The sequence below is a fragment of the Pelophylax lessonae genome, assembly GCF_965119305.1.
Source record: "Pelophylax lessonae genome assembly, chromosome: 8".
Classification (NCBI taxonomy): domain Eukaryota; kingdom Metazoa; phylum Chordata; class Amphibia; order Anura; family Ranidae; genus Pelophylax; species Pelophylax lessonae.
In genome coordinates this window covers 250,055,075-250,081,466 of record NC_138775.1, presented here as the reverse complement: position 1 = coordinate 250,081,466, position 26,392 = coordinate 250,055,075, and the positions used below count along the sequence as shown (strand labels likewise).

Genomic DNA, 26,392 nt, shown 5'->3' with positions numbered 1-26,392 from the left:
GCTAGTACATTCCACAATGGCTAGCCTCTGATCTGTCCCGGTTCGCACTTACCTTTTAGAAGAAATACTTACTTAGAAATTTTCTTCCACAGCGTTTCCATCTCGGTTGTGGGCAGCTGAAGCCGGCGCGGTCCTCTTCTCTGTCTTCTTCCGCGTCTTCGTGTCCCAGAATGCACTGCACCGGCCCCTCTCGTCACTTCCGGCGCGGCGCCACATTCCTAAACAGCTTCTGGGCATGCCCAGAAGCTGTTTAGCAGGGGAATGCGGCGTCGCCCGGAAATGACGAGTGGGGCCGGTGCGGCGCATTGATTCCTGGGAGCTATGACGTTTAGCTCCCAGGAATCATCGCGAGGCAGGAAGTGACGGGGTGAGCCTCGGCGCTGGAGGAGGAAGCTGTCATAGGTGAGTATTTACGATAGTCAATAAAAAGGTGAGTAAACAAAAAAAAAAATAACTATCCAATTCCTTTTCAGGTGCGGCACACCTAGCGGAGGGGCACAAAAAAAAAAAATCTTTTTTGTGCCCGGAACTCCGCTTTAATGTCAATAGTCTGGGCCAGGGCCGGATCTAGTCTGCCTAATTTGGGGGTGCAGCGAGAAAAAAAAAAAAAAGTCCAGTACAATCCCTGCAATAGTTGCTCAAATATTATTTAAATCACCATTCTCACTAAAAATACACTAAAAGCAATAGTAAAAAACACACATAAGCACAACATAAACGTACAAAATTCCTACTAAGATCTTCTTCACATGGGGCGTACGCCTGTGTACAGGCCAGGTTTACAAGCATGGGGATTTTCACAGGTGTTCTGTGCATCCCTGTGCAGGCAGTCCTATTCATGTCAATTGGGACTCAGTGGCTGCACCGACAGTCACTTCCCCCAATCTGACATCTGTACGGGTGCTGGTCCTGAACCCACAAGGATGTCAAATCGAGAGCAGGGGCTGTGTCCGTGAAACCACTGCATTTCAATTGATAGCAATAGGAATGCCTGCATGGGGATGCACAGAACACCTGTGCATCCCCCTACGGGCAACTACAGCCTCACATGCTGTAGTATTCCCTGTGTGAACGAGGCCTTACTAGGTTTTTTTTTTCTACAGTGTTATTTTTCATATGGGGGGGGGGGGGGGTTTGGCGAGACATTGGGGGTTTAAACAGACCCCTGATACCTTAAAACAGAGAGGGACTGACAACCGAGTCCTCATTCACTTTCTCTGCAGCCTTAGCCGCACTGCAGATGAATGTAGTGAATAGAAGGAGGCTTCTACTCATTTACAAACAGTTTACAATGCTTCAGTAATGAATGATCACTTGGATATCAGCAAACTAAGAAGACATTCATGTTCTCAGAAGGGGTCTTGCAGGTATATGACTATGCCTTAGCAGTCACTTGACTAGAGCTCAATGATTACCTTTTCTGTTTAAAACATTTTTAATAAAAAACAACTGCATCTTATTGCCACAATAAAAAGGACATTTGTATAAACAAATGCAGTAGTTACCACTTCTAGACGCTTCCTGAGGCTGGGTTCACAAATGAAATGTATGCGGCTTACAGTATGGGTCCGGTGCGTCCCTGTTCTCAATTTCAGGGACGAATCAGTCCCTCATTTTTGGCTGCATTCGGACCTTAAACAGAGCCAAAGACGCACAGGACCCCTGTGCAATCTGCTCTGCAGCCACCCCGGAGATGTGTGAACCGGCTCCATTGAGAGTCAGTCACAATCTTCTGTCATGCAAATTAGATGCAGGGAAACCAGCATCCAACTCACACAATTGTGAACCCAGCCTAAAGGCTTACTGCTACCAGTGTGGCCCAGTTGCACAGGATCACGTAAATATACTGATTTGCATTCCCGGTTAGGGGGCACACGTGCGTGCGCTGCCCAGGCTACACGGTAATTTGCTACAGCACAAGCCGATCAGTGGGTCCTGGCCAATGATTTATGGCTGCAACCCACTGATCAGCTGACTGTATGACAGAAGAAAGCCCTGTGCTGGCCAACAACCACAGGCTCACTACAGACAGCAGTGAAGTGCCATTTATTTTTTTTCTACCTGCAAAGCAGAGAGTAAAAACAGCATACAGTAGACATTGTTAGGCACACAGTTAACCCTTTATTTGCCATGGATGTTAACCCTTTCCCAGCCAGTGTCATTAGTTCAGTAAAAGCGCATATTAGGACTGTTCACTGTCATTACTAGTATAAAAGTTCCAAAAAAAAAAAAAAAAAATTTTATATATATATATATATATATATATATATATATATATATATATATATATATATATATATATATATATATATATATATATATATATATATATACACACACACTCCTATCTCTCTCACATACACCATAGTTTGTTGGTGCTATAACTTTCACATAAACCAATTAGTGTTCACTTATAAGAATTTTTTTATACAAAAGGCATGTAGTAGAATACATTTTTAGCAACCATGTATGAAGACATTTTTTGATCAAATACCACCAAAAAAAAAAAATTTAGTTTGGGTACCGCGTTGCATGACCAGGCAATTGCCAGTTAAAGTAGTGCAGCGCTGAAAACCAAAAAGCGGCCAGGTCACAAATGGGAAAAAAAATCCTCCAGAGCTGAAGTGGTAGCAGGGCTGGTTATTCAGTTCGAGGTTTCTTTCAGGAAATATTCAATTACCTGGAAAGTATCTGAGTTTTCCAACAGAAAATTAGAAAAAAAAATGCATAGAAAATAAAAATATTAAGACCCAACTTGTTAAATTCAGGCTAGTATAAAAATAAGGAAAACATTCTTAAAAAGTGGAAACCAGAAGATAAAGTGGAAAACGAAAAGTACAGAAAATATAAAACAAATTGCCAATTTAAAATTCTCCCTGTGAGATGGGTGCAATATTAACACAGCTTACCTTAAAAGACAATGCAAAGTCCTCAGGGGTATGCAGAGTGACATTTCCCGCAGACTCTCTGGTAGATATAGAGCAAGGAATCACAAAATCTCCCGGTAAGAGAGTGGAGGGAACCTTCCCTACAATGCCAGCTTTCTCCCGACCAGGATCAAAGCGATCAATTGTCAAGGTTACACCTTCCTCATCTGATAGAAAACAGGGCAAAATAAAATATAAAAACCATCCTCGGATCTAAATCTTTTTACATTTTATAGCAGTTGTCTCCCCAGGATTTTCTAACTGAAATTGTTGGTCACAGCAACCAGATTCCAAATTTTAATTTTTTATCTTGGAGAATAAAAGATATACGTTTGCCATAGACAACTGTTCCCTTCAATCTCAGCTCAGCTTTTAAAAACATGAAAACTCTGCTTGCACAATGCAGATAAAGGGAAGAAGAGGTTCAGACATATCCATGATGATGAATCTACAGCACAAATCCCTCTCCAGTGCCAGTTAAGAGACCAAAGGGCAAAATATTGGTCTTGCTAAAAGCGGAGTACTAGAGTTTAATCAGACATTCACTGAGTAGGTCTGGCTCAACTTACACACGCTAAGCTCTTTTGGAGATCTTCTGACCACAGTCTGAGAATCTGGTCATTTAAGTGATACCAGGATATTTAAGTCAAATGGTTATTTTTTAATAGTATCTAGGGAAACTTGCACACGGTACTGATGTATGAACATCAGATTCCTGGCAGATAATTCCTGTGTAAAAAGTGCAAGGATGGGCTGTATAGTAAATGTGGGTGTATGCGTTGGTGAAAATAATTATTTGATCCCCTGCAGATTGTGTGTTTCCCACTTACAAAGAAATGAGTCTATAATTGTTTTCATAGGTGAATTTTAAATGGAGACAGAATATCAAATCAAGAAAAAACACAATACAAATGTTAAAAATTGAGTTGCAGTTCAGTAAGTAAAATAAGTATTTGATCCCCTACCAATAAACAATAATTCTGGCTACATTATGTGCTCATGTGGTAGAAAGATTAGTGCTGTCAATTTAACCACTTGCCGACTGCCTAACGTCTATCTACGTCGGCAGTCAGCCCCTCACAGGCAAAGCGACGTAGTACTACGTCGCTAGCCTGTGAGGCTCTAGGGAGCGAGCGCGCGCCGCTGGAGGCGCGCTCCCGGACCCCCCCCCCCCCCCACGCGAGTGACCGGCGGACCCGATGTCCGCCGGTCACTCACGATCATCGGTTACACCGGGTAAAAGGCAGGCGGCTAAAGTAAACAAAGCCGCCTGTGTTTCTCCCCTGTGTAACAGCACAGATCATAGCATAGCAGGACCGTAGATCTGTGCTGTTACACACACAGTCACATCCAATCACAGTAAGAATCATGCCCCTAGGGACACACTTAACCCCTCCTTCTCAAATAAAGTTAACCCCTTCCCTGCCAGTGTGATTTTTACAGTAACAGTGCATATGTATAGCACTGATTACTGTAGTAATGTCACTGGTACCCCCAAAAGTGTCAAAAATGTCAGTCAAGGGTCCGATCTGTCCGCCGCAATGTCGCAAAAAAAAAAAAGAAAAATCTTTCCCTTAGTTAGTAAACGCGATAACTTCTGCGCAAACCAATCAAAATACGCTTTTTGCGTTTTTTTCTTTTACCGAACATATGTAGCAGAAAACAAATTGGCCTAAAATGTTAAAAAAAATTTTGATTTTTACATTTTTTGGGGGGGGGGGGAATTTCATATAAAAAAAATTTGAAAAATATTGTTATTTTTGCAAAATTTAAAAAAAAAAAAAAAAAAAAAAAAACACACACACACACAACAACACAGGTGATCAAATACCACCAAAAGAAAGCTCTGTTTGTGGAAAAAAAAAAAGACATCAAATTAGTTTGGGTACAGCGTCGCACGACCACGCAATTGTGCGTTAAAAGTCACACAGTGCTGAATCGCAAAATAGGCCCTGGTCAGGAAGGGGGTAAAATCTTCCGGGGCTTAAGTGGTTAAGAAGGTGCTCCTAATGACAACTTGTTATGTGTATAAGAGACACCTGTCCACAGAATCTTTCTTCCATTCAAACCCACTATAATGGGCAAGACCAAAGAGCTGTCAAAGGACGTGAGGGACAAGATTGTAGACCAGCACATGGCTGGAACTGGCTAGAAGAAGCTTGGTGAGAAGGAGACAATTATTCGCAAACGGAAGAAATACAAAATAACTATCAATCGCCCTTGGTCTGGAGCTCCATGCAAGTTTTCACCTCATGGGGTAAGGATGATCATGAGAAAATTGAGGGATCAGTCCAGAACTACACGGGAGGAGCTTGTGAATGCTCTCAAGGCAGTTGGGACCAGTCACCACACAAACCATTGGTAACAATACACCACCATTTAATGAAATCCTGCAGCGCCCTCAAGGTCCTATCTGAAGCTTGCCAATGAACATCTCAATGATTCAGAGAAGGATTTGGAGAAAGTGCTGTGGTTGGATGGGACCAAAATTTAGGTCTTTGGCATTAACTCAACTTGCCTTGTTTGGAGGAAGAAAAATGTGGGCTATGACCTTAGCTAAGAACACCATCCCTACAGTCAAGCACGGAGGTGTAAACATGATGCTTTGGGGCTGTTTCTCTAAAAGGTACAGGCCGACTATGCCGCATTGAGGGTGCCAAATGGACGGGGCCATGTATATTTTGGATATGAACCTTCTTCCCTCAGCAACAACACTGAAGATGGGTTGTGGATGGGTCTTCCAGCATGACAATGACCCAAAACATACTGCCAAGGCAACATAGGAGTGGCTCAAGAAGAAGCACATTAAGGTCATGGAGTGGCAGAGCCAGTCTCCGGACATTAATCCTATAGAACATTTATAGAGGGAGCTGATACTTAGAGTTGCCAGGTGACAGCCAAAAACCTTAAGGATTTAGAGAAGAAGATCTGGACCAAAATCCTTTCGGAGATGATGTGTGCAAACCTGGTCACTACCTCTAAGAAACGTCTTACCTCTGTGCTTGCCAACAAGGGTTTCTCCACCAAAGTACTAAATCATGTTTTGCCTGGAAATTAAATATTTTACTCATTGAACTGCAACTCAATTTATAACATTTGTATCATGTGTTTTTTCTGGGATTTTTAGTTGATATTCTGACTCTATCATTTAAAATACACCTATGATAAAAATGATAGACCCTTCATTTCTTTGTAAAGCCCCGTACACACGTGCTGATCGTCGGCCGAACGATCGGCCGTCTTTTGTCCAGGGCTGTCGTGTCTGTTGAAAACTGCAAAAGACTGCACACGAATTTTGTCGGCCAACAACAGCCGACTGCAGAAGTGATGTCATGTGATGGTTAACTTTCCTTGTCTTTTTTCTTTTCTGAGCATGCCCAGTCTTGCAAATCTGTTGTCTGTCGGCGGAATTCTGTACTGACTGGCGAACAATCGGCCGTTCTGGTGACGGCCAACAAAAATTTTAAAGCATGCACATCAGATTCTATTCGGCCGAAAGTGCGCTGTCGGCTGTCGGAAGCATCATACTAACAAGCCGACAATCGGCCGATCGTTCGGCGGCCGAATATTTACGGCCGACAATCGGTACGTGTGTACGGGGCTTAAGTGGGCAAGCTTACAAAATCTGCAGGGGATCAATAATTATTTTTCCCACTGCATATGCAAACTCTTCTAGCTTTTTTTTGGGTGTGTTGTAAATGCATCAGAGTGTAAAATAGTGTCCAGCAACACAGATTTTTGTATTTTTCTAGGCCCTTATAGTGGAGCTGTGTAGATCTTTAAAACACAAACAAAAAAGTTAGAAGGTGGTTTAGGTTGCTAAATCCAAAAGGGCAGCAAATAAGCAAAAATTAACTGCTCTCCTACAACCAGGCACCTATAGTAATTAATTCTACAAATCCGACTTGTTTTCACTGTACTACAGAGCGCTTTGTTTAGTGCTACTTAGCAAGAGAAACAAACTCAGCAGCTGATCGCCTAGGCTTAGCACTGTCCCTAGCTTTCACCACCATAAACACCCAACAGAGCAAACGTTAGAAGCGGAGACTAGGCACCAAGACGAACATGATTCCAGGGCTGTTTTTAAAACAGCATTATGCAGGACTCAAAAGATTGACAAATAAAGCCATACAAGGTAATCATATTAGTCTGTCCTAGGCATCCCTCTAGATGTCACCAACTAATATGAGAGAAACCAAAAAGGGACTTTGTACATCGCATAAAATACAGCAACAGTAGAGAGAATAAACATACCATCATCAACAGAGAAAGATCCAAGTAAGAAGCAACAGAAAACTCTTCTCTCTGTCTTTGCATGTCGGTAAGCGAGTCGTAAAGCTTTTTCAGAGAGCAACAAGTGAGGATTTCTGGTAATGTAATACAAAGCAAAGACGTTATTGCTGTATGCATGATAAAAATTATTTTATACTTACAAGATATTCTATTTTTAAGAATAATTCCAGGCATAGAAATGTTCTACACAAAGTAGTTACATTGGTCCAATATAACTATAATAGAACTACATAGTATACCTGGCAGATGCTGCTGGAAATCAAAGAAATAGACACTGCTACTTAAAGGAGAAGTTCTCCTTTACAAAAAAAATAAATAAAATGCACGTTTTTTGCAGAGAAAAAAAAATAAATAAAATATTTTTTTTTTTTTGCTAGGATCCTGTAAAGCATTGCACCTACAATCAGCAGATCATGGATGCAATGACATTCTGACAGGTAGAATCAATGAACTACCAGAGCTATCAACTGTGCTCCGGTAGTTTGAGAACTACAAGCTGACAGCCACAAAGACTGTCTGTACTTGTTGTTTTCCCATTCACAAAAATGACACACTAGATTGTGACAGGGGGGAGAAATACTATGCTCGCTGTCAAACAGAGGATCGAGGGGGTACAGGGGCTGGTGCCTCCAACATGTTCCACCTAAATTATGGGTGGAGCATGTTACAAGAGAAACTTATTAAGTCATAGGTGCTCAACCTGTGGCCCTCCAGCTGTTGCGGAACTACATGTCCCATGAGGCATTGCAAGCCACTGATAATTACAAGCAGGATTCCCAAAGAAAGAGGCATTCTAGGACTTGTATTTCAGCAACAGCTGGAGGGCCACAGGTTGTGCACTCATGCTTGAAGTAATCTCCACTTCCGGGTCCTGGAGCAAGCGGCTGTTCTCCTGCATTGTGAACGCAGAAGGGCGGCTGTTTGGCACAAGGGCCACTCAGAGAATGCTTTGTATCTTCTGCATGAATGCAAAATGTTCTCCGATTGGATTAGGTGGAGAGGTGATGTTATGTTTTCCACCTGGTCCCATCAGAATACGATTTGTATCCATTCAGAAAACACAAAGCATTATTTTGATGGCACTCATGCTGAGCGGCCAACCACCAGTAACCACAATTCATCAGGCTGGCTTTTCAGCACAGGCCCTGGAAGCAAGTGGAGATCACTGGAGTAGGGATGTCTACATCCGATTTCCAGCTTCCAGGGGCAATGGCCAGGTATGTCACATACAGTTAGACTGGTCAAAGCTGTACCAATGTAACCATGTATAAAATCGTGATGCCTGGAATTATTCTTTAATGTTGGATATTGTCAACAATATCAGAAAGATAGGGCTTGGTACCAAACTGACCTGAAAATGATAATTTAGTAAAAGTAATGACTAAATATAAAAAGTTTTTTTTATTGACTAAAATGGGATTTTTGACTTACCGTAAAATCCATTTCTCTGATATTCATTGGCAGACACAGCTCTTGATAATCTTATCCATTGGGTTTTACTGCCCCCTACAGGAGTAGGACACTAGGCAGGAAAACAAAAAGTCTGGCTAAGTCTATGGGCAGTCCCAGGGGGTATACTCCCTCTCTCTGCTATAGGTACTCAGTTTTGTTACAAGCAGTGTCAGAAGAATTACAACTGCACAGAGTTCCACAAAAAATCCTGTTTTCTTTCACTCATTGATGGACACCGTTCTTGATCTTCTTAACCATTGGGACGCCAAAGCAGTGTTAAACATGAGGGGTGGAAACAGCGAAAAAGAAATTCCCAAGGCTAAAAACAGTAGCTAACCAGGTAAACAGGAGCGCAACCAAAACAGCTGGAGCCCACCTTAAAAGAACAATACAGCCTCAAAGAGGACCAGGTCCTCTAAACAACAGCCTGTAAAACCTTGCGGCCAAAAGGAAGCATCCGCAGATGCCAACACATCCACTTTATAGAACTTTGTGAAAGTGTGCACCATTGACCAGGTGGCCACCTTGTAAACCTGCATCACTGACGCTTGATGACGGAAGGCCCAAGAGGCACTGAGCGCCCTAGTAGAAAGCGCCTTAACAGGGAAAGGAGGAACCTGACCCTTAATGGAATAGGCCTGAATAACAGTCCGTCTGATCCATCTGGAAATGGTCTCAGGAGGAAGAGGACAACCCTTTCCAAGGACCATCCACGAGCAAAAATAGTGAAACTGCCAGGTACACCCTAATCGCCCGGACCACATCCAAAGCACTTTCCTTTGGATGTTTTGGCCTGGGACAAAGGGGAGGCAACACAAGGTCTTCATTCAAATGAAAATCAGAGACAACCTTTGGAAGAAACGACGGAGAGGCAAAGAACCACCTTATCTCTGAGCCACCACCAAGTAAGGTGAACGACAGGATAACGCCGCAAATTCGGACACCCTGCACGCAGAGATTAATAGCCACCAAAAAGGCCACCTTCTGGGACAACGTAAGCAGGGGAATCTACTGAAGATTCTCAAAGGGAGGCTTCTGGAGGACTGAGGGCACCAAATTGAGGTCCCAAGGCAGTAACAGAGACCGCACTGGAGGGACCAAGTGCCAAACTCCCTGAAGAAAAAGTACAAACCAGGGAGTGCGTGGCCAAGGGCCGTTGAAATAAGAGCGCTAAGGCCGGCCCTTGATAGTACTCAAGGCCAGTTTCTGCTCAACCCCGTTGAAGGAAGGTCAAGATCTGAGCCACTGAAAAAGAGCAAGAATTAAGCCCAGGATACTAACACCACACAATGTACATCTTCCACGTACAATGGCAGATCTTCCTAGAAGTATATTTCCTACCTTTTAACAGCATTGGAATCACCAACTCAGACAAACCTCTATCCATCGGCACCTGGCGTTCAACAGCCAAGCTGTCAAAGCCAGCGACTGCAAAGCAGGATGGAAGATTGATCCTTGGGACAGCAGATCCTCCCTGAGAGGAAGCTTCCAAGGATCGTCGGCGACCAGCAGCACCAGAACCGCGTACCAAGTCCGGCGAGGCCAGGCCAGTCCAGTTCAGGGCCACTAAGATGACCGTAATCCCTTCTGCCTTGATCCTGCGTCGAAGTCTAGGCAGAAGCTTAAGAGGAGCAAAAGGCGTAAATCAGACAATGATGGCCCCATGGGGCCACCAAGGCGTCTGTGGCGTCCTCACGAGGATGCGTGACGGAGCCACAAACCTCTGAACCTTTCTGTTGAGCCAGAGCGCCAACAGATCCATCTCAGGAACGCCCCACCGGAAACACAACTGATGAAACACTTCTAGATGAAGGGACCCCTTCCCTTGGTCCAACGCCTGCCAGTTTTCCAGCCCGGGAATGTGTACGGCGGAGAGGGCTGGAACAAACTGTTCTGCCCACCTTAGAATGCCAGCTACCTCCAGAGCCACCAGAGCAGTAGGAGACTCCACTCCCAGAAAGAGGTCGTCCAAGTAGCCCAGTACAGCGATCCCCTATTGGCGTTAACAACGCTAGCACAAGGTCCATCACTTTTGTGAAGACTCGAGGAGCAGAGGAGAGACCAAAAGGGTAACGTCACAAACTGATAATGCTCCTCTCCCATGGCAAAGTGGAGGAAGCGCTGGAGATCGACACATATTTGAATGTGGAGGTAAGCATCCTTGATGTTGATAGGAAGCAAGAAATTCCCCCTGATAAAGGGATGCCACCACCGTGCGAATGAGAGGGAGGCAGTCATTTACCATACCAGGAACCAGGCAGGCACCGCTTAAGACAGAACCTCCTCTCCATCGATTATGGAGGGCTGTTGGCCAGGAGGAACGCTGCGACTCGGGCCAAGACCCGTTAGTCGGGCCAGGCATTTAACTCGTAGGCCAGCCCCTGTCCGGTGAGGCTATGTCGCAGCCGACCTAGTGCAGAACTGAGGTCTGTGTGCTCGCTGACCATACTGGGGTGACCACTGGATCTAGATTATCCAGCCCCTCGCCCAGTCTGGCAGTTGACTGTAGATCTCAAAAGGAAAAAAAAAAAAAAACATGAGAAAAAGATTATATCTAAAAAGAAAGAATTGCCAGGATCGGAGATCCCAGGCCTTACTCAAATAACTGTGTACCTATAGCAGAGAAGGAGTATACCCCCCGGGACTGCCCATAGGCGTAGCCAGACTTTACCTGTTGGCTAGAGTTGGCCTTGGGAATTTCTTTTTCGCTGTTCCCACCCTTCATGTTTAACATTGCTTTGGGACGTCCCAATGGTTACCACGATAAGGAGTGGTGTCCGTCAATGAACGAAAGAGAAAAATGGGATTTTTTTTTGTATTACTGTAAAATCCATTTCTCTGATGTTCATTGACGGACACAGCACCCACCCCTCTGTGGAGTTGTAATTCTTCTGACACTGCTTGTAACAAAACTGAGTACCTATAGCAAAGAGAGAGTATACCCCCTGGGACTGCCCATGGGCGTAGCCAGACTTTTTTTCCAGCCTAGTGTCCTACTCCTGTAGGGGGCAGTAAAACCCATTGGTTAAAGCGGAGTTCCGGGCACAAAAAAGATTTTTTTTTTTTGTGCCCCTCCGCTAGGTATGCCGCACCTGAAAAGGAATTGGATAGTTATTTTTTTTTTTTTTTGTTTACTCACCTTTTTATTGACGATCGTAAATACTCACCTATGACAGCTTCCTCCTCCAGCGCCGCGGCTCACCCCGTCACTTCCTGCCTCGCGATGATTCCTGGGAGCTAAACGTCATAGCTCCCAGGAATCAATGCGCCGCACCGGCCCCGCTCGTCATTTCCGGGCGACGCCGCATTCCCCTGCTAAACAGCTTCTGGGCATGCCCAGAAGCTGTTTAGGAATGCGGCGCCGCACCGGAAGTGACGAGAGGGGCCGGTGCAGCGCATTCTGGGACACGAAGACGCGGAAGAAGACGGAGAAGAGGACCGCGCCGGCTTCAGCTGCCCACAACCGAGATGGAAACGCTGTGGAAGAAAACTTCTAAGTAAGTATTTCTTCTAAAAGGTAAGTGCGAACCGGGACAGATCAGAGGCTAGCCATTGTGGAATGTGCTAGCCCTGACTGTCCCGGGGGTATGTTCAAAAAAAAAACGATTCTCTGCCCGGAACTCCGCTTTAAGAAGATCAAGAGCTGTGCCCATCAATTAAAAGAAAAAAAGTCTGTTGATTCATTTACAAAAAAGACAGAAGGTACAAAACAACGCCTCAGCCTGCTCAGGAGAGCGTGGTGCAAAAAACAATACAGAATAATGACAACATGAACCACCACAAAAAAAAAAGAAAAACCCACTCCCCCATGCGCAAGCTACACCCAACTCCAGGAAGGCACGTTGAGTGGTAGAACACAAGCAATACCATAGTAACAGGTCCCCAAATGCATGTAAAACAAACCTCAGCTGCATATCAGGGGCCAGGAAATCAGTACAATTTACTTGTGGAAACCATAATATCAGCCAATGAAGTCTAGGTGAATTCAGACATGACAAAAAATAATGCAGGCCCATTAACAGGCCATTCCAAAACCTGAGGCTAAGGGATAGCTTGCAGCCACTCAATATTTAAAGTGTTACTAAACCCTGGAGCCTGCATTCACCATATCTGCTCTCCCACAGTACACAGAACATGGAAATGCAAATATTTTAGCAAATATAAACTGCTAAAATACCTTTTCTCATTTGCAGGATATAGCAGTCTTGTGACTTCTATCAGTTCCTAGTAATGCTTGTAGAAGGAGTTTTCATTCTCTCCTGACCCTCTGTCTGGAAAGTGCCGATTGGCCCTGTGCTGATCGCAAGCATCCTCCAAAGAAAAAGAAAACCTCTCTAGCAATACACACCAAACCATGTGCAGGCTGACTCCTAATGCTCTGTTTTATCACGAGATGGATTGGAGTCAGTTGAAGAGGAGGATTGGAGAGACAGGATCAAACAGCCTTTATACACAATGCAGAGGATTAACCTCTTAGGTTCCACGGTGAGTATAACAAGCATGCTTTACTGTATATAAAGACTGATTTTACGGTGGTGGGTTTAGTAACACTTTAAAGGCAACAAAAAGAAAGCCCCATGAATTCGGAATTAGCTCTAGGCATTGGTGGAGGAAGAGGACATAAAAACATATTAAAGTGTGCCAAAACTATTAAAGCGTGCCAAAGTGACAGCTAGGTCTTCCGTGTCAGCAACAAATTAGTAATTTAATACTACTATTTGTACCTGTAATAGCTGAAATGTAATCCTATTGGTTCTCCCATGGGAGTCGAATCCCAAAGTACAGTTTTCGTTGGAGGGAAATGAATAGGTAGCATCCTGTTTGACATATTCCTAAAATAAAAAGATAAAACATAGAAACACATGAAAATGATTTGCTGAAATATTCCTCTTCAGAAAAGTAGACCATAAAAGTTACCAAATAAATTGTATTCTCTACTCCTTAAACAGATGTAGGGGCGGGTCCACTGGGAGAACGGCTCCCCCTCCATCTGCCCACAATACACCTTTCTGCAGAAAAGGAACCTCACTGCTCATTAAAAGTCACACCTGGAATCACTGTACCTAGCATGTTATAAAATGTCAATTTACAATGAGAGTTTTAGAGTCGGTTCACACTGAGGCGACACGACTCCTACTACTTCGGGGGCGACTTGTGCATTCCCATGCACCACGACTTCGGAGCGACTTGCAGGGACTTCACATAATGGAAGTCTATGCAAGTCGCTCCGAGGTCGCTCTGAAGTAGTACAGGACCCTTTTTCTAAGTCGGAGTGACTTGTGTCGCTCCTATTAGAACGGTTCCTGTAGCGGTCAATGGACCGCGAGGGAGCGCGACTTGTCAGGCTGACAAGTCGCACTAGTGTGAACCGACTCCAAGATGTAAAGAAGATTCAATGTTGAACAGCAGATTGCAACAATGTAGAAACTGCTGATACTTAAAAAATTCCGCAAAAAAATTATATATTTTTAGAAAAATGGCACAATTGGCATAAGTTACCCCTGTTGATTGTTATCCCAGGTCTGCTACTTACTGTAAAAATTACACTTTCTCTGATGCAAGATACTACACAGTGTCCCCTCTTGTGGCATGGCAAATAACCGTTCTGGCTACAGTACAGTGCAGGGAGAGAAGATCCTGTTTACCTGCCCCTCTCCCCTTGTCCATTCACAGCAGCCCAGCATTCCATGAATTCAAGGATTTTTGCAAATAGCCAAAGGGTAAATGACAGCACAACCACTGTAATATAGACGTAATTAAGTCCCTGTGCCAAAGAGTGGTGTGTCTAATACCCGGCATAACTGAAACTGTCATTTTTACAGTAAGCAGCAGCCATCCAAACATAGCATTCTAATCATTAGATGTAACATCTCAACTGAGCTGTTCTACAAAAAAAAAAAAATAAATAAATAAAAATTCCTGGAGGTTCACTTTAAAACCATACTGTCATCACTATAATTGGCAGCAAGTACAGAAACATCTACAAACTGTGCGTTATATTTATGGAATTTTTATTTTCCTTCTTATACTAGTAATGGTGCCAATCAGCGACTTATAGCGGGGCTGCGATAGTATGGCGGGCAGTCTGACACTGACTTTGTGGGAACCAGTGACACTAATACAGTAATCAGTGCTAAAAATATGCACTGTTGCTGTACAAATGACACTGGCTTTTAACATCTAGGGCGATCAAAGGGTTAAAATGTGTGCCTAGCCAGTGTTTGTGTGTACTGGGAGCTGCTTTTACTAGGGGACGTAACGGTTTTGGCAGGACAGAGCTCTGTCCTGTCTTCCTCCTCACTGATCAGCAGGTGCCGGTGGTCATCCATTGGCCAACACCTACTGATCGGCTTGTGGCGTGTCTAATCACTGCACAGCTGGCACATGCTCCCACCCAGAATTGCCGGATCAACTACTAGGTACGTGATTTGGCGCAGGAGAGCCACTCTGCTGTCGTAGATGGTCGTTAGGCAGTCGGCAAGGTTAAGTAAAAATAATAAAAATGTATATGTGCATTGCACCCATGATCAATGGAATGTGGGTGCAAGGTCAGGCTCCTGCAGACACTTTATCCAGCTCTCTGCCAGCACCTTTGTACGGACTTTTAGTTACTGAGCTGCAGAAGTGTAAATGAAATAGCACTTAGTTGCTCAGCGCATTCATAGTCCATTAAAAAATACAAGTCCATCTGCTGTAGTGGAGGAAAGAACTTGTAGTTTATTCATTCAAAGAGCTCTAAATGCATGACACGGCTGGGTGGGCGGAGAGGAACCCCCGCTTGCTGTCACAGATGGGGGTGAGGGCTGGGGTGCTTCACAACAGGTTTCTAAAGGGGGGAAATAGCCAATGCTCAACTGCTGTTCCCAGGACCAGTGAGTACTTCAGCAAAATTAAAGTGGTTGCAAAGGCAGAAGGTTTCTTACCTTCAGTGTGCTGCTCCCCCCAGAGTTCTCCAAGTTATATTTACCCGAGCCCAATCCAGCGCTGTGCACGGGAGCCTTGGCTCTCTTGGATCTCCCTCTCCTTATTGGCTGAGACACCTCAGCCAGAGCCATTGGTTCCTGAATCTGTCAATCACAGCCACTGAGAAGAGAGCAGGGGGAGCCAGCACTCAGCAGGGGAGTGCCCAAGAAGAGGAGGATTGGGGCTGCTCTGTGCAAAACCATTACACAGAGCAGGTAAGTAGAACATTTTTTTTTTTTTTTTTTAAACAAATCCAAAGCTCTAGTGTTGCTATAAAGCAAATCCTAAGTAACAAAAAGTGAAACAAAGAGAGGTGTACAAATTTTCTAGCCAACAAAAATGGGACTTGAAGGCCCAAGAAGAAAGCCCTTCATTCCCCCTGCTTACCAATACTGAAGCCTGGTCAATGACCACACAGGCAGAGAGCAGCGTATAATGGAAGTTAGAGGAACAGGTCACATGCTTCCCCAAACTAGAAGTATTTCCAAAGGCTCCTGCTGGAATACAGGGGGGGGGGTTGGGGTGCAGAGAAGGCATGTTTTAAAAGCACGAAGGTGAGAAATAATAATAGATACTGCACTGAATGGACAAATTCACGAGTTTATTTTAACCACTTGCCTACAGGGCACTTTTACCCCCTTCCTGCCCAGGCCAATTTTCAGCTTTCAACGCTGTCACGCTTTGAATGACAATTGCGCGGTCATGCTACACTGTACCCATATGAAATTTTTATCATTTTTCTCACACAAATAGAGCTTTCTTTTGGTGGTATTTAATAACCTCTGGGTTTTTTATTTCTTACAAAAAAAAGAAAAAAAAAAAAAAAAAAAAAAAAAGTTTCTTATTTTCTGTGAGTAAATTTTGAAAGTAAATAAATTTTTCTCCTTCACTGATGTGCGCGATGAGGCGGCACTGATGAGGAGGTACTAATATGCCGCACTGATGAGCATTGATAGGTGGCACTGATGAGCACTGAGAGGCGGCACTGCTGGGGGGCACTGATGGGTGGCACTGATGGACACTGACGGCCGCACCATCAGTGCCCACACTCAGTGCCCATAGTGCTGCTAGTCAGTGCCCATCAGTGCCTAGATGAACAGGCACTGACTGGCAGCACTATGGGCACTGATGGCGGGCACTGTGGGCAGTTATGGCATTTTTTCCCCCTCTTGTGTAATCAGGGCACTGGTGATCGGTGCCCTGATAACATTCCTCTGTGTCCCCTAACCGCTGATCGGCTCTCCTCCTCCTCACACGCAGTCTCTGTGTGAGGAAGGAGAGCTGGCGATGAGAGATAATCTCATATGTTTACATTTGAGATCATCTCTCATTGCACGGTCCGATCACGTGGTAAATGGCCGCTGTGATTGGCCATTCACCACGATCTGTGATTGGCTGTGTCCAAGGGACACGGCCGACACAGATTTTCTCCGATGCACGCTCGCGGGAGCGCGCGGGGAGCCTGTTACTGGGAGGCTGCATAGCGCAGTGATATACTTGTTAATTTCGTCGACTAAAACGTTTTCGTCGACTAACACAATTCAGATGACTAAAATACGACTAAAACTAAAATGGCATTTTAGTCTTAAGACTAAAATACGACTAAAACTAAAATGGCATTTTAGTCAAAAGACTATAAAACTAAATCGAAATTTGCTGCCAAAAATTAACACTGGTGCACGCTCAAAGCATAAATAATAACATATTAGATTTTTCACTCCAGGACCAGCAGTAGTATATAATGAGTTTGGAAATTGTAGAGAAATGCTTAAATAATGCATTACAAATTACGATTGAACTACACCCATTTGATTATAGATGACTAAAATGAGTTTTAGTCGACTAAAATGTAGGGCGTTTTAGTCGACTAAAATATACTGGAGTTTTAGTCGACTAAATACGACTAAAACTAAAACACTTGCAGAAGACTAAAATAGGACTAAAACTAAAATGCCATTTTAGTCCTAAGACTAAAACTAAATTGAAATTTGCTGCCAAAATTAACACTGCTATAGCGCGAGCGGAAGGTGGTTAAAGTTGGAGGTATCTGCACTGAAAACATCAATTTAGGATGAAGAAAATCCCAGCAATACAAGTGTGCATGTTCATAACACGATAGAAAATACAGCTGTTAGTCAGAAAAAGTGCCCACCTGATCAACCATCATATATTACCTGTAGCAGGTTTAGGGTGGATCACGGTTACCAACCTATGGATTGGTCATGTTCACAAAATGCCTTCTTACCTAATGGTATTCTGGTTGTCACTGGAAATAGGTTTGGCTTCCTTGTGCTGCTGCAAACTCTTCAGACTCATCTTTGTGCTCATGTCCTGCATCAGAACAAAATGAAAATTTATTGGGCTGGAAATAATTCCTGTTTTTTTTTTTTTTTTTTTTAATAACAAACATATCATACTTACCTGCTCTGTGCAGTGGTTTTGCATAGAGCAGCCCAGATCTTCCTCTTCTTCGTTTCCTCACTGGCGCTCTTGGCCCCTCCCTCCTGCCAAGTGCCCCCAGAGCAAGCAGCTTGCTCTGGGGGCACCCAAGCAGGCTCGCTCCCGAGCCGCTGCTCTGCATGTCCATTCACACACACACAGTCATGGGAGCAACTGGCTTCCACTTCTGTTGCAGCCAATGAGGGGGGAGAGTCAAGGCTCTTCTGCACATGGTTAGATTGTGATGGAGCTCAGGCAGGTATTTGGGGAGCGGGGGCTGCTGCATAGAGAAGTTTTTTTTACCTTCATGCATAGAAAGCATGAAGGTAAAAAAACCTGAGGCTTTACAACCACTTTAAGTTTCCCTGTAATTTTCCCCTAAATGGGCAGCGCGAGTTTTGGGTCTCGTTCACACAAGGCATTTCAATCTTTGCCCCATTGGAGGGCCGTGTTTACCCACATGGGGATGTGCGGGTGTTTGTGCATACCTGTGCAAGCAATCCCATTACTCTCATTTGGGACACAAGTGCTGCTGCCAATGTGACTGCAGGTGCACGGCCCTGAAGGCATCTTGGAAGCGTTCAGGGCTGTGCACTAGCACCATTGTCCTGGCACGCGCTATGGGCCATGAGGTCACGACTAAACAACAACCGCCGCCGTACACAAACCATTCAAAGACAAAGGGCGCTGCAATTGGGTGCAAAAAAGACACGTTGGGGTGAAGGATTTTCAGGAATGAAGCAGTCAGTGAGGGGACGATATAGATCACCTTCTACCGCCTCAGAAAATCGATCCACCGACGATCGCCTTACAGAGGGGAGACAAGGGCTGCCGCCAGTGTAAACATACCCTAAGTGCCGGTTCACATTAGTGCGATGACTGAGATCGCATGCAAGTCGGAGCGCACTGCTCCTAAATTAAATGCGATCTCTGTGTGGTGCAAATTCAGCCATACAGTTTGTATGGCTGAATTCGCACCGCAATCGCACTAAACTCGCACAGGACCCTTTTTTTGGTCAGCAGCAGAACCGGATCGCATGGTGGTTCACACTAGTGTGATCAATTCTGTGCGAACTTACAGATCGCACTGCAATATGCGATCTGATCTGGGGGTGTAGTTAACTTTTAACCACTTGCCGACTGCCTAACGCCGATTTACGTCGGCAGTCAGCCCCTCACAGGCAAAGTGACTTAGGTCTACGTTGCTAGCCTGTGAGGCTCTAGGGAGCGAGCGCGCGCCGCCAGAGGCGCGCTCCCGCTCGCTCACGGACCCTGCCGCACATGTGCCCGGTGGACCCGATGTCCGTTAGAGCGGGAGAAAGGCAGGCGGCTAATGTAAACAAAGCCGCCCGTCATTCTTCCCTGTGTAAGAATGGAGATCATACGGTTCTGCTATGTAGGACCGTTGATCTCTGTTCTTACACCAGTAGTCACATCCAATCACAGTAAGAATCACGCCCCTAGGGACACACTTAACCCCTCCCTCTCAAATAAAGTTAACCCCTTCCCTGCCAGTGTCATTTTTACAGTAACAGTGCATATGTATAGCACTGATTACTGTGGTAATGTCACTGGTACCCCCAAAAGTGTCAAAAATGTCAGTCAAGGGTCTGATCTGTCCACCGCAAAAAAAAAAAAAGAAGAAAAATCGCAGATCGCCGCCATTACTAGTTAAAAAAGCAAAAAAAAATATAAAAACCTTTTCCTTAGTTAGTAAACGCGATAACTTTTGTGCAAACCAATCAAAATACGCTTTTTGCTATTTTTCTTACCAAACATAGGTAGCATAAAACAAATTGGCCTCAAATGTTAAAAAATTTTGATTTTTACATTTTTTTGGGGGGAATTTCATATAAAAAAAATCTGAAAAATATTGTTATTATTGCAAAATGTACGCTCTTTTTTTGTTTATAGCGCATGATCAAAAAATGGCACAGGTGATCAAATACCACCAAAAGAAAGCTCTGTTTGTGGGGAAAAAAAAAAGGACGCCAAAGTAGTTTAGGTACAGCATCGCACGACCGCGCAATTGTCCGTTAAAGTCACGCAGTGCCGAATCGCAAAATAGGCCCTGGTCAGGAAGGGGGTAAAATCTTCCAGGGCTTAAGTGGTTAATTGACACCCCCAGCGTATCGCATATGGCAGTGTAAACTGCCAGGGGTGCGGATGCGATGCGGGAAGAGGCTGCAAATTCACAGCGTTCCCGCATCGCAGAAATGTGAACCGGGACTAATAGTTATCTTTAGTGACGATTCACATATATGCGATGCGGGAACGCTGCAAATCCACTGCGGGTTCCCGCATTGCATTCAAATCGCAGGCAGTTCACACTGCCATATGCAAATCGCTGGGAGTTTCAATACTGAGTTAACAACACCCCCAGATCAGTTCTCATATCGCAGTGCGGAAATGAATCAGATTGCAGATGTGAACAGCCATGCGATCCAATTCTGCTGCGGACCCAAAGAAGGGTCCTGTGTGTGATTGTCCGAAATCCGATGCAAATTCAGCCATACAATCTGTATGGCAGAATGTGCATCGCACAGACATCGCATGTGATTTTCAGAGCAGTGCGCCCCGAATCACATGCGATGTCTGTCATGCAAGGATCCTCAAACTACGGCCCTCCAGCTGTTGAGGAACTACACGTCCCATGAGGCATTGTAAAACTGACATCCACATACATGGACTAGGCATGATGGGAATTGTAGTTCCTGAACAACTGGAGGGCCATAGTTTGAAGACTTCTGTATGAACAGCAATGTAATCGCTGTTACAAAACCACTCAGCAGACAAAGCCCCGAATCCTGAGCCCCTCCACCCATCACTATGGTGACCACTGCTACTTCCTATTCCATAATCACATCATAAGGAATGCTGATCCTTGTAGTTCCCTCAGGAAGGAAGTATAAGGCCTCCATTGTGTCCTTCCCATCCCAGGGACACTCACCTGCAGCTCACCATGGACACCGCCACCCGTCTGCTCTCCAGCCTGCACACTGCGCTCTGTCAGCCCCCTGAGCGGCAGCAGTGGCGGCAGCTCCCGAGGGAGGGGTTTCCGGGACTAACACTGACAGTTACCGGTCCTCAGCGCTTCACCCACAACACACACAAACAAATATGGCGCCAGAGAGTCCCCAGGGCCCGGGACACTATTCCTTCCCCGCAGCCATTCAGAGAAGGCAGGCGAAGCTTGTCCAACCAATAGGCACGTTCGCTGAGTGATCGCTGAGCCAATCCCGGACCATCAATTCAAATAGGTAACGGTAGACGCACAGGCTGAAGAGGGTGCGCATGCGCTCTTTCTAGGCGAGGAATATGACGGGACTGGTTGCCTAGCAACAGACAGGACGCTGAATGTGTTACAGTTGTACTATTACAGTTGCTGGCACACAGTTTTAGTTTGCTGCATGTTGTGAGACTGTTCTTTTTTTTTTTTTTGCTTAACCATTTTAAGACTGGAAGGATTTGCCCCCTTAAAGAGGAAGTAAACCCTCCTCAACTTTTACCTATAGGTAAGCCTATGATAAGGATTACCTATAGGTACTGTAAATATCTCCTAAACATGTACCGTTTAGGAGATATTTACCTTATATGCAGCCAGTGACATCACTGGCGCATGCGCTCTGAAGGAACGGCCGCTCGTGCCGTTCCTTCAGAGTCCTGTGCCGTGACCGTCGGCTCCCGCGCGCATGCGTGGGAGTGACGTAATCGCGGGTCCGGCCAATCAGAGGGCTGGATGCCGCGATCCCGGAAGACGGGCAACTGGACATGTCGCCCGTCATACAGTTAAGCAGGCGGCATGGCGGGGGCTCGTTCTAAGGTAAGTATTTCATAATGAGCTAGTATGCGATGCATACTAGCTCATTATGTGTTTCTCTTTCAGGTTGGAAAAAAAATAAAATAATTTTTAATGAGTTTACAACCTCTTTAATGACCAGGCCACTTTTTTCAACTTGGCACTGCGTGACTTTAACTGACAATGACGCTGTCATGCGACGCTGTACCCAAACAAAATTTACGTGCTTTTTTTCCCACAAATAGAACTTTCTTTTGGTGGTATTTGATCACCTGTGCGATTTTTATTTTTTGCACTATAAACAAAAAAAGAGTGACAATTCTGAAAAAAAAAAAAAAAAAACAACAATATTTTTCACATTCTGCTCTATGACATTCCCAAAAAACAAAAAAAATTTAAAATCAAAATTTTTTAACATTTTAGGCCAATTTATTTTCTACATATTTTTGGTAAAAAAAAATCGCAATAAGCGTATTTTGATTGTTTAAAATTATTGTCTCTACTAACTACGGGAAAGATTTATGTCATTTTTATTGTTTTTTTTTTTTACTAGTAATGGCGGCAATCTGCGATTTTTTGCAGGACTGCGACATTGCGGCGGACCGATCGGACGCCTAACTGATATTTTTGACACTTTTGGGGGGGACCAGTGACATTACTACAGTAATCAGTGCTAAAAATATGCCCACTGCATCAGCTTCCCCGCTTTAATTGTCCGTTAAAGTAGCGCAGTGCCGAATCGCAAAAAATGGCCTGGTCAATAAGGGGGCAAATCCTGCTGGTCCAAAACTGGTTAACAACATTCTCGGTTTACAACCGGTTTAAGAGTGAAGTGTGGGACTTCAAAATAACAGACATACACATTCACTTCATATACAGAAGTGCAGCGCTAAGAGTTGATAATCCAGACACAAAAAAATTGACTTTTGTAAGAATTTACCGTAAAATCCTTTTATAGGAGCTGCATCTGTCAATGGACGATAGAGAAATTTGTAAATACAAAGTAAAATGAATGAATGTCCAAAAAGGAGAAAAGGAGAAATCCAGTCCTTATTCCAAGATCCCGTGTGATGAGAAGTGCAGAGAATAGTAATGGAAAGGGGTAATCCAACTCCACGCCCGTGGTCTAAAAGCAAACTGCTTACCAGATATATTTGACCACTGAATTACAGGTGATCAAATAAGGTGCAGGGAAAATAATGGTCTCCCTCAAACCATACACTCAATGTCTCCACTCATACTCATGCAACAGGCACTTCCATAGCGTAATATGCAGTGGCGGCTGGTGAAGTTTTAAGATGGGGGGGCGCAAGACCCCGCCCTTCCATTTTGACCCCTCCCATTTCTCATAGGCCCCACCCCTTATAGACTCCACCCATTTTGTCCCCTGTATTTTGCTTGCGTGAACCAATTCTCCCAATATATCACATATTAAGGGGTCCATCAGTACTAGTATATCCCATAATAGGGAACAGGGGCCCTATTATGGGATATACTGTGAGAGACATCCTATTATGGGATACATGGACTGAGAGTGGCACAAACTCCACAGTACAGACCCCCCCAGCACAAACCTCACAGTACAGACCCCCCCCAGCACAAACCCCTCAAGCACAAACCCCGCACAAACAACTCAAGCACAAACCCCACAGTACAGGCCCCTAGCACAAACCCCACAGTACATGCCCCCTTCAATATAGTGACCAGTATAAATGCCCCCTTTCAATGTAGTGACCAGCATACATGTCCCCAATGCAGTGACCAGTATACATGTCCCCAATGCAGAGCTATGCGTGCGTGCCTCCAATGCAGTGACCACCAGTGTACATGTCCCCAATGCAGAGATATGCGTGCGTGCCTCCAATGGAGTGACCACCAGCGTACATGTCCCCAATGCAGAGCTATGCGTGCGTGCCTCCAGTGCAGCCAGTGACCACCAGTATACATGTCCCCCAATGCAGAGCTATGCGTGCGTGCCTCCAGTGCAGCCAGTGACCACCAGTATACGTCCCCCAATGCAGACCTATGCGTGCGTGCCCGACAGAGCAGTGCACTTACCTGGAGCCTGGAGCCCTGTGAGTCACGGCGGCTTCTCCCTTTCCTCTTCTCCGGTCTCCTCTCCGCTCCGCTCTCTGCAATGCCGGTCCACGCGACGTCAGCGGGGTCAGCATGGGGCCATGGGATGTCCTGGATGATGATTGGTCCAGGCTGTAGACTGGACCAATCACAGCCAGGATATCAGGAAAGTGGGGGTGTCCAAGCGCAATGACTTGCGCCCAGGTTACGCCCCCAGAAGGCAGCCAATCGGCGCCTCTTCTGGGTCGTAAACCCCCCCCCCATCGCCACCACATAGGCCGGTGTAGCGGCGAACACAGTTTTTTTTTTTCAAAACTTTATTTGTTCGTTTTGTATTTTTTTTTCAAAACTTTATTTGTTCGTTTTGTAATTTTTTTTTTCTTTTTTTTTTTTAGGGGTGGGGGGCGGCGCCCTGGCGCCCCCTATGCACGGGCCGCCACTGGTAATATGCATGAACCCGTTTAATTGAATAAAAAGGATTGCACTTACAAAACTCCAAGTAAAGTCAGCTCATATGCAAAAAAAGGAATAGCGGCGTCCCTCCAGATCTCCTTCCGGACTCTCTCATGCAAACAAACCAATCGGAGATGCGTACGCGTGACTCTAGCGCAGCGTTTTTTCTATTCTTTGTTTTATACATATTCACTTACTGTATGATTGTGGATGCAGCATCAATCTAATGCTGCATCCCTCCCCTTGCCGCCTGTACACCAAGAACTGAGCAATCAATGACAGCTCAGCGGCTCTCTGCTCTGCCCCTCCAGTGCTCACTGAAGCACCGGGCTGTGAAGGGGATAAGAGCGGCTGGCTCAGGCTCTCAACAGCACGTTGAAAGGCTGAGCCAATTGCCATTCAGGCATCTGGGTGGATCCCGACATTAAAGTCGTGACTGGCTTAGTGACTTTAGCCCAAATCTGGCTCACAGGAGTTCAGAACTAAGTGCACTTCTGTGACCCACAGGAGAAGTAGGACCAAAAGCGCTTTGGATCTACTTCTTCTTTAAAGCTGAACTGAATCCATGGATTTAACCACTTGCCTACTTGGCACCTTTACCCCCTTCCTGCCCAGGCCAATTTTCAGCTTTCAGCGCGGTCACACTTTTGAAGACAATTGTGTGGTCATGCAACACTGTACCCATAAGAAGATTTAATCTTTTTTTCCACACATATAGAGCTTTCTTTTGGTGCTATTTATTCAGCACTCGGTTTTTTATATTTTGCTAAACAAACTAAAAAAGACCACAATTTCTGAAAAAAAAAAAAAAAAATTTCTCAGTTTCTAATATAACATTTTGCAAACAGGTAATTTTTCTCCTTCACTGATGAGGCTGCACTAATGGGCCCTAAAAGGCATTGATAGGCTGCACTGATGGACACTAAAAGGCAGCACTGATGAGCACTGACGAGGCAGCACTGATGAGCACTGATGAGGCAGCACTGATAGGCTGAATTGATGAGGCAGCACTGGTGGGCACTGATGAGGCTGCACTGATATGCAGCACTGATAGGCAGCACTGATGGGTACTGATAGGCAGCACTGATTAGGAGGCACTGATTGGCAGCACTGAAGGGGCACTGATTGGCAGCACTATTGGGCACTGATTGGCAGCACTGATGGGCACTGTTGGGGCTGCACTGATCATCAGGACAGATGTCTCTTTTCACATTAGCTGGTTACCAGCTCTCTCCTCTTCCTTATGCTGTGACAGGGTGAGGAAAGGAATGATGATAATCGGCAAGTGTGTTTACTTCGTGATCAGCTGTGATTGGACACAGCTGATTACACACAGTAAGGAGCCACTGTGAATGGCTCTTAACCCTGATCTGTGATCAGCTGTGTGCAAAGAACACTGAGATCACAGAGCGTAACGGGTGCGCGGTTTTGGGAGGACATCATATGATGCCTTCCCAGAACTGGACCAAAGTGCTGCAGCCGTCATTTGGCTATAGTGCAGTGGTGCAAGCGGTTAACGTGGAACTATAGGCAAAACTTTTTTTTTTATTTGGATAGAGTAAGGGAGGGCTATAACTCCTGTAAGGTTTATTTTTGCCCTCTTTATCCCACTGGGGAGATTTACAGTACCTTAATTTCTGTCTCACAGTCAAAACAGGAAGTGAGAGGAAATCCCTGCAAATTAAGGGAATCCCTTGAGAACCCCCAGGCCACCAGAACTAGTGTCCCCATTGGAAGATTTCCCCTTTATTACTTTTCTGGGGGTTTTCTTTTGCTGTCATTTTCAGTGATAAGGGTACACCGGATAAATAGAGAGGCTGAAGCTCCCTAATGGGGACACAGACAGCAGTAATAACTGACAGGTGTTCTAATCCCTCTCCACTCTGTCCAAAACTAAAAAAAAAAAGTTTTGCCTTTAGTTATACTTTAACAGTTTCAAAAAACAGTTACATTCCTGGAATGTGGCAGGAATGTAACTGTCACATTGGTT

At 44.9% G+C, this 26,392-nt stretch overlaps 1 protein-coding gene across 1 annotated transcript in view; it reads right to left on the bottom strand.

Annotated features, from left to right (window-relative positions):
- The window catches only part of STIL (STIL centriolar assembly protein), a 75,721-nt gene extending 54,495 nt beyond the window's left edge, over window positions 1–21,226 (bottom strand). Inside the window, exons 1-5 of the mRNA XM_082264925.1 lie at window positions 21,025–21,226; window positions 17,881–17,966; window positions 13,397–13,504; window positions 7,182–7,294; window positions 2,910–3,094 (exon numbers count right to left, since the gene is read on the bottom strand). Of these exons, the coding sequence (XP_082121051.1) occupies window positions 2,910–3,094; window positions 7,182–7,294; window positions 13,397–13,504; window positions 17,881–17,963 (489 nt within the window). The 5' untranslated portion in view covers window positions 17,964–17,966; window positions 21,025–21,226. The remainder of the gene's footprint in view (window positions 1–2,909; window positions 3,095–7,181; window positions 7,295–13,396; window positions 13,505–17,880; window positions 17,967–21,024) is intronic.
- Window positions 21,227–26,392: the final 5,166 nt, after the last annotated feature.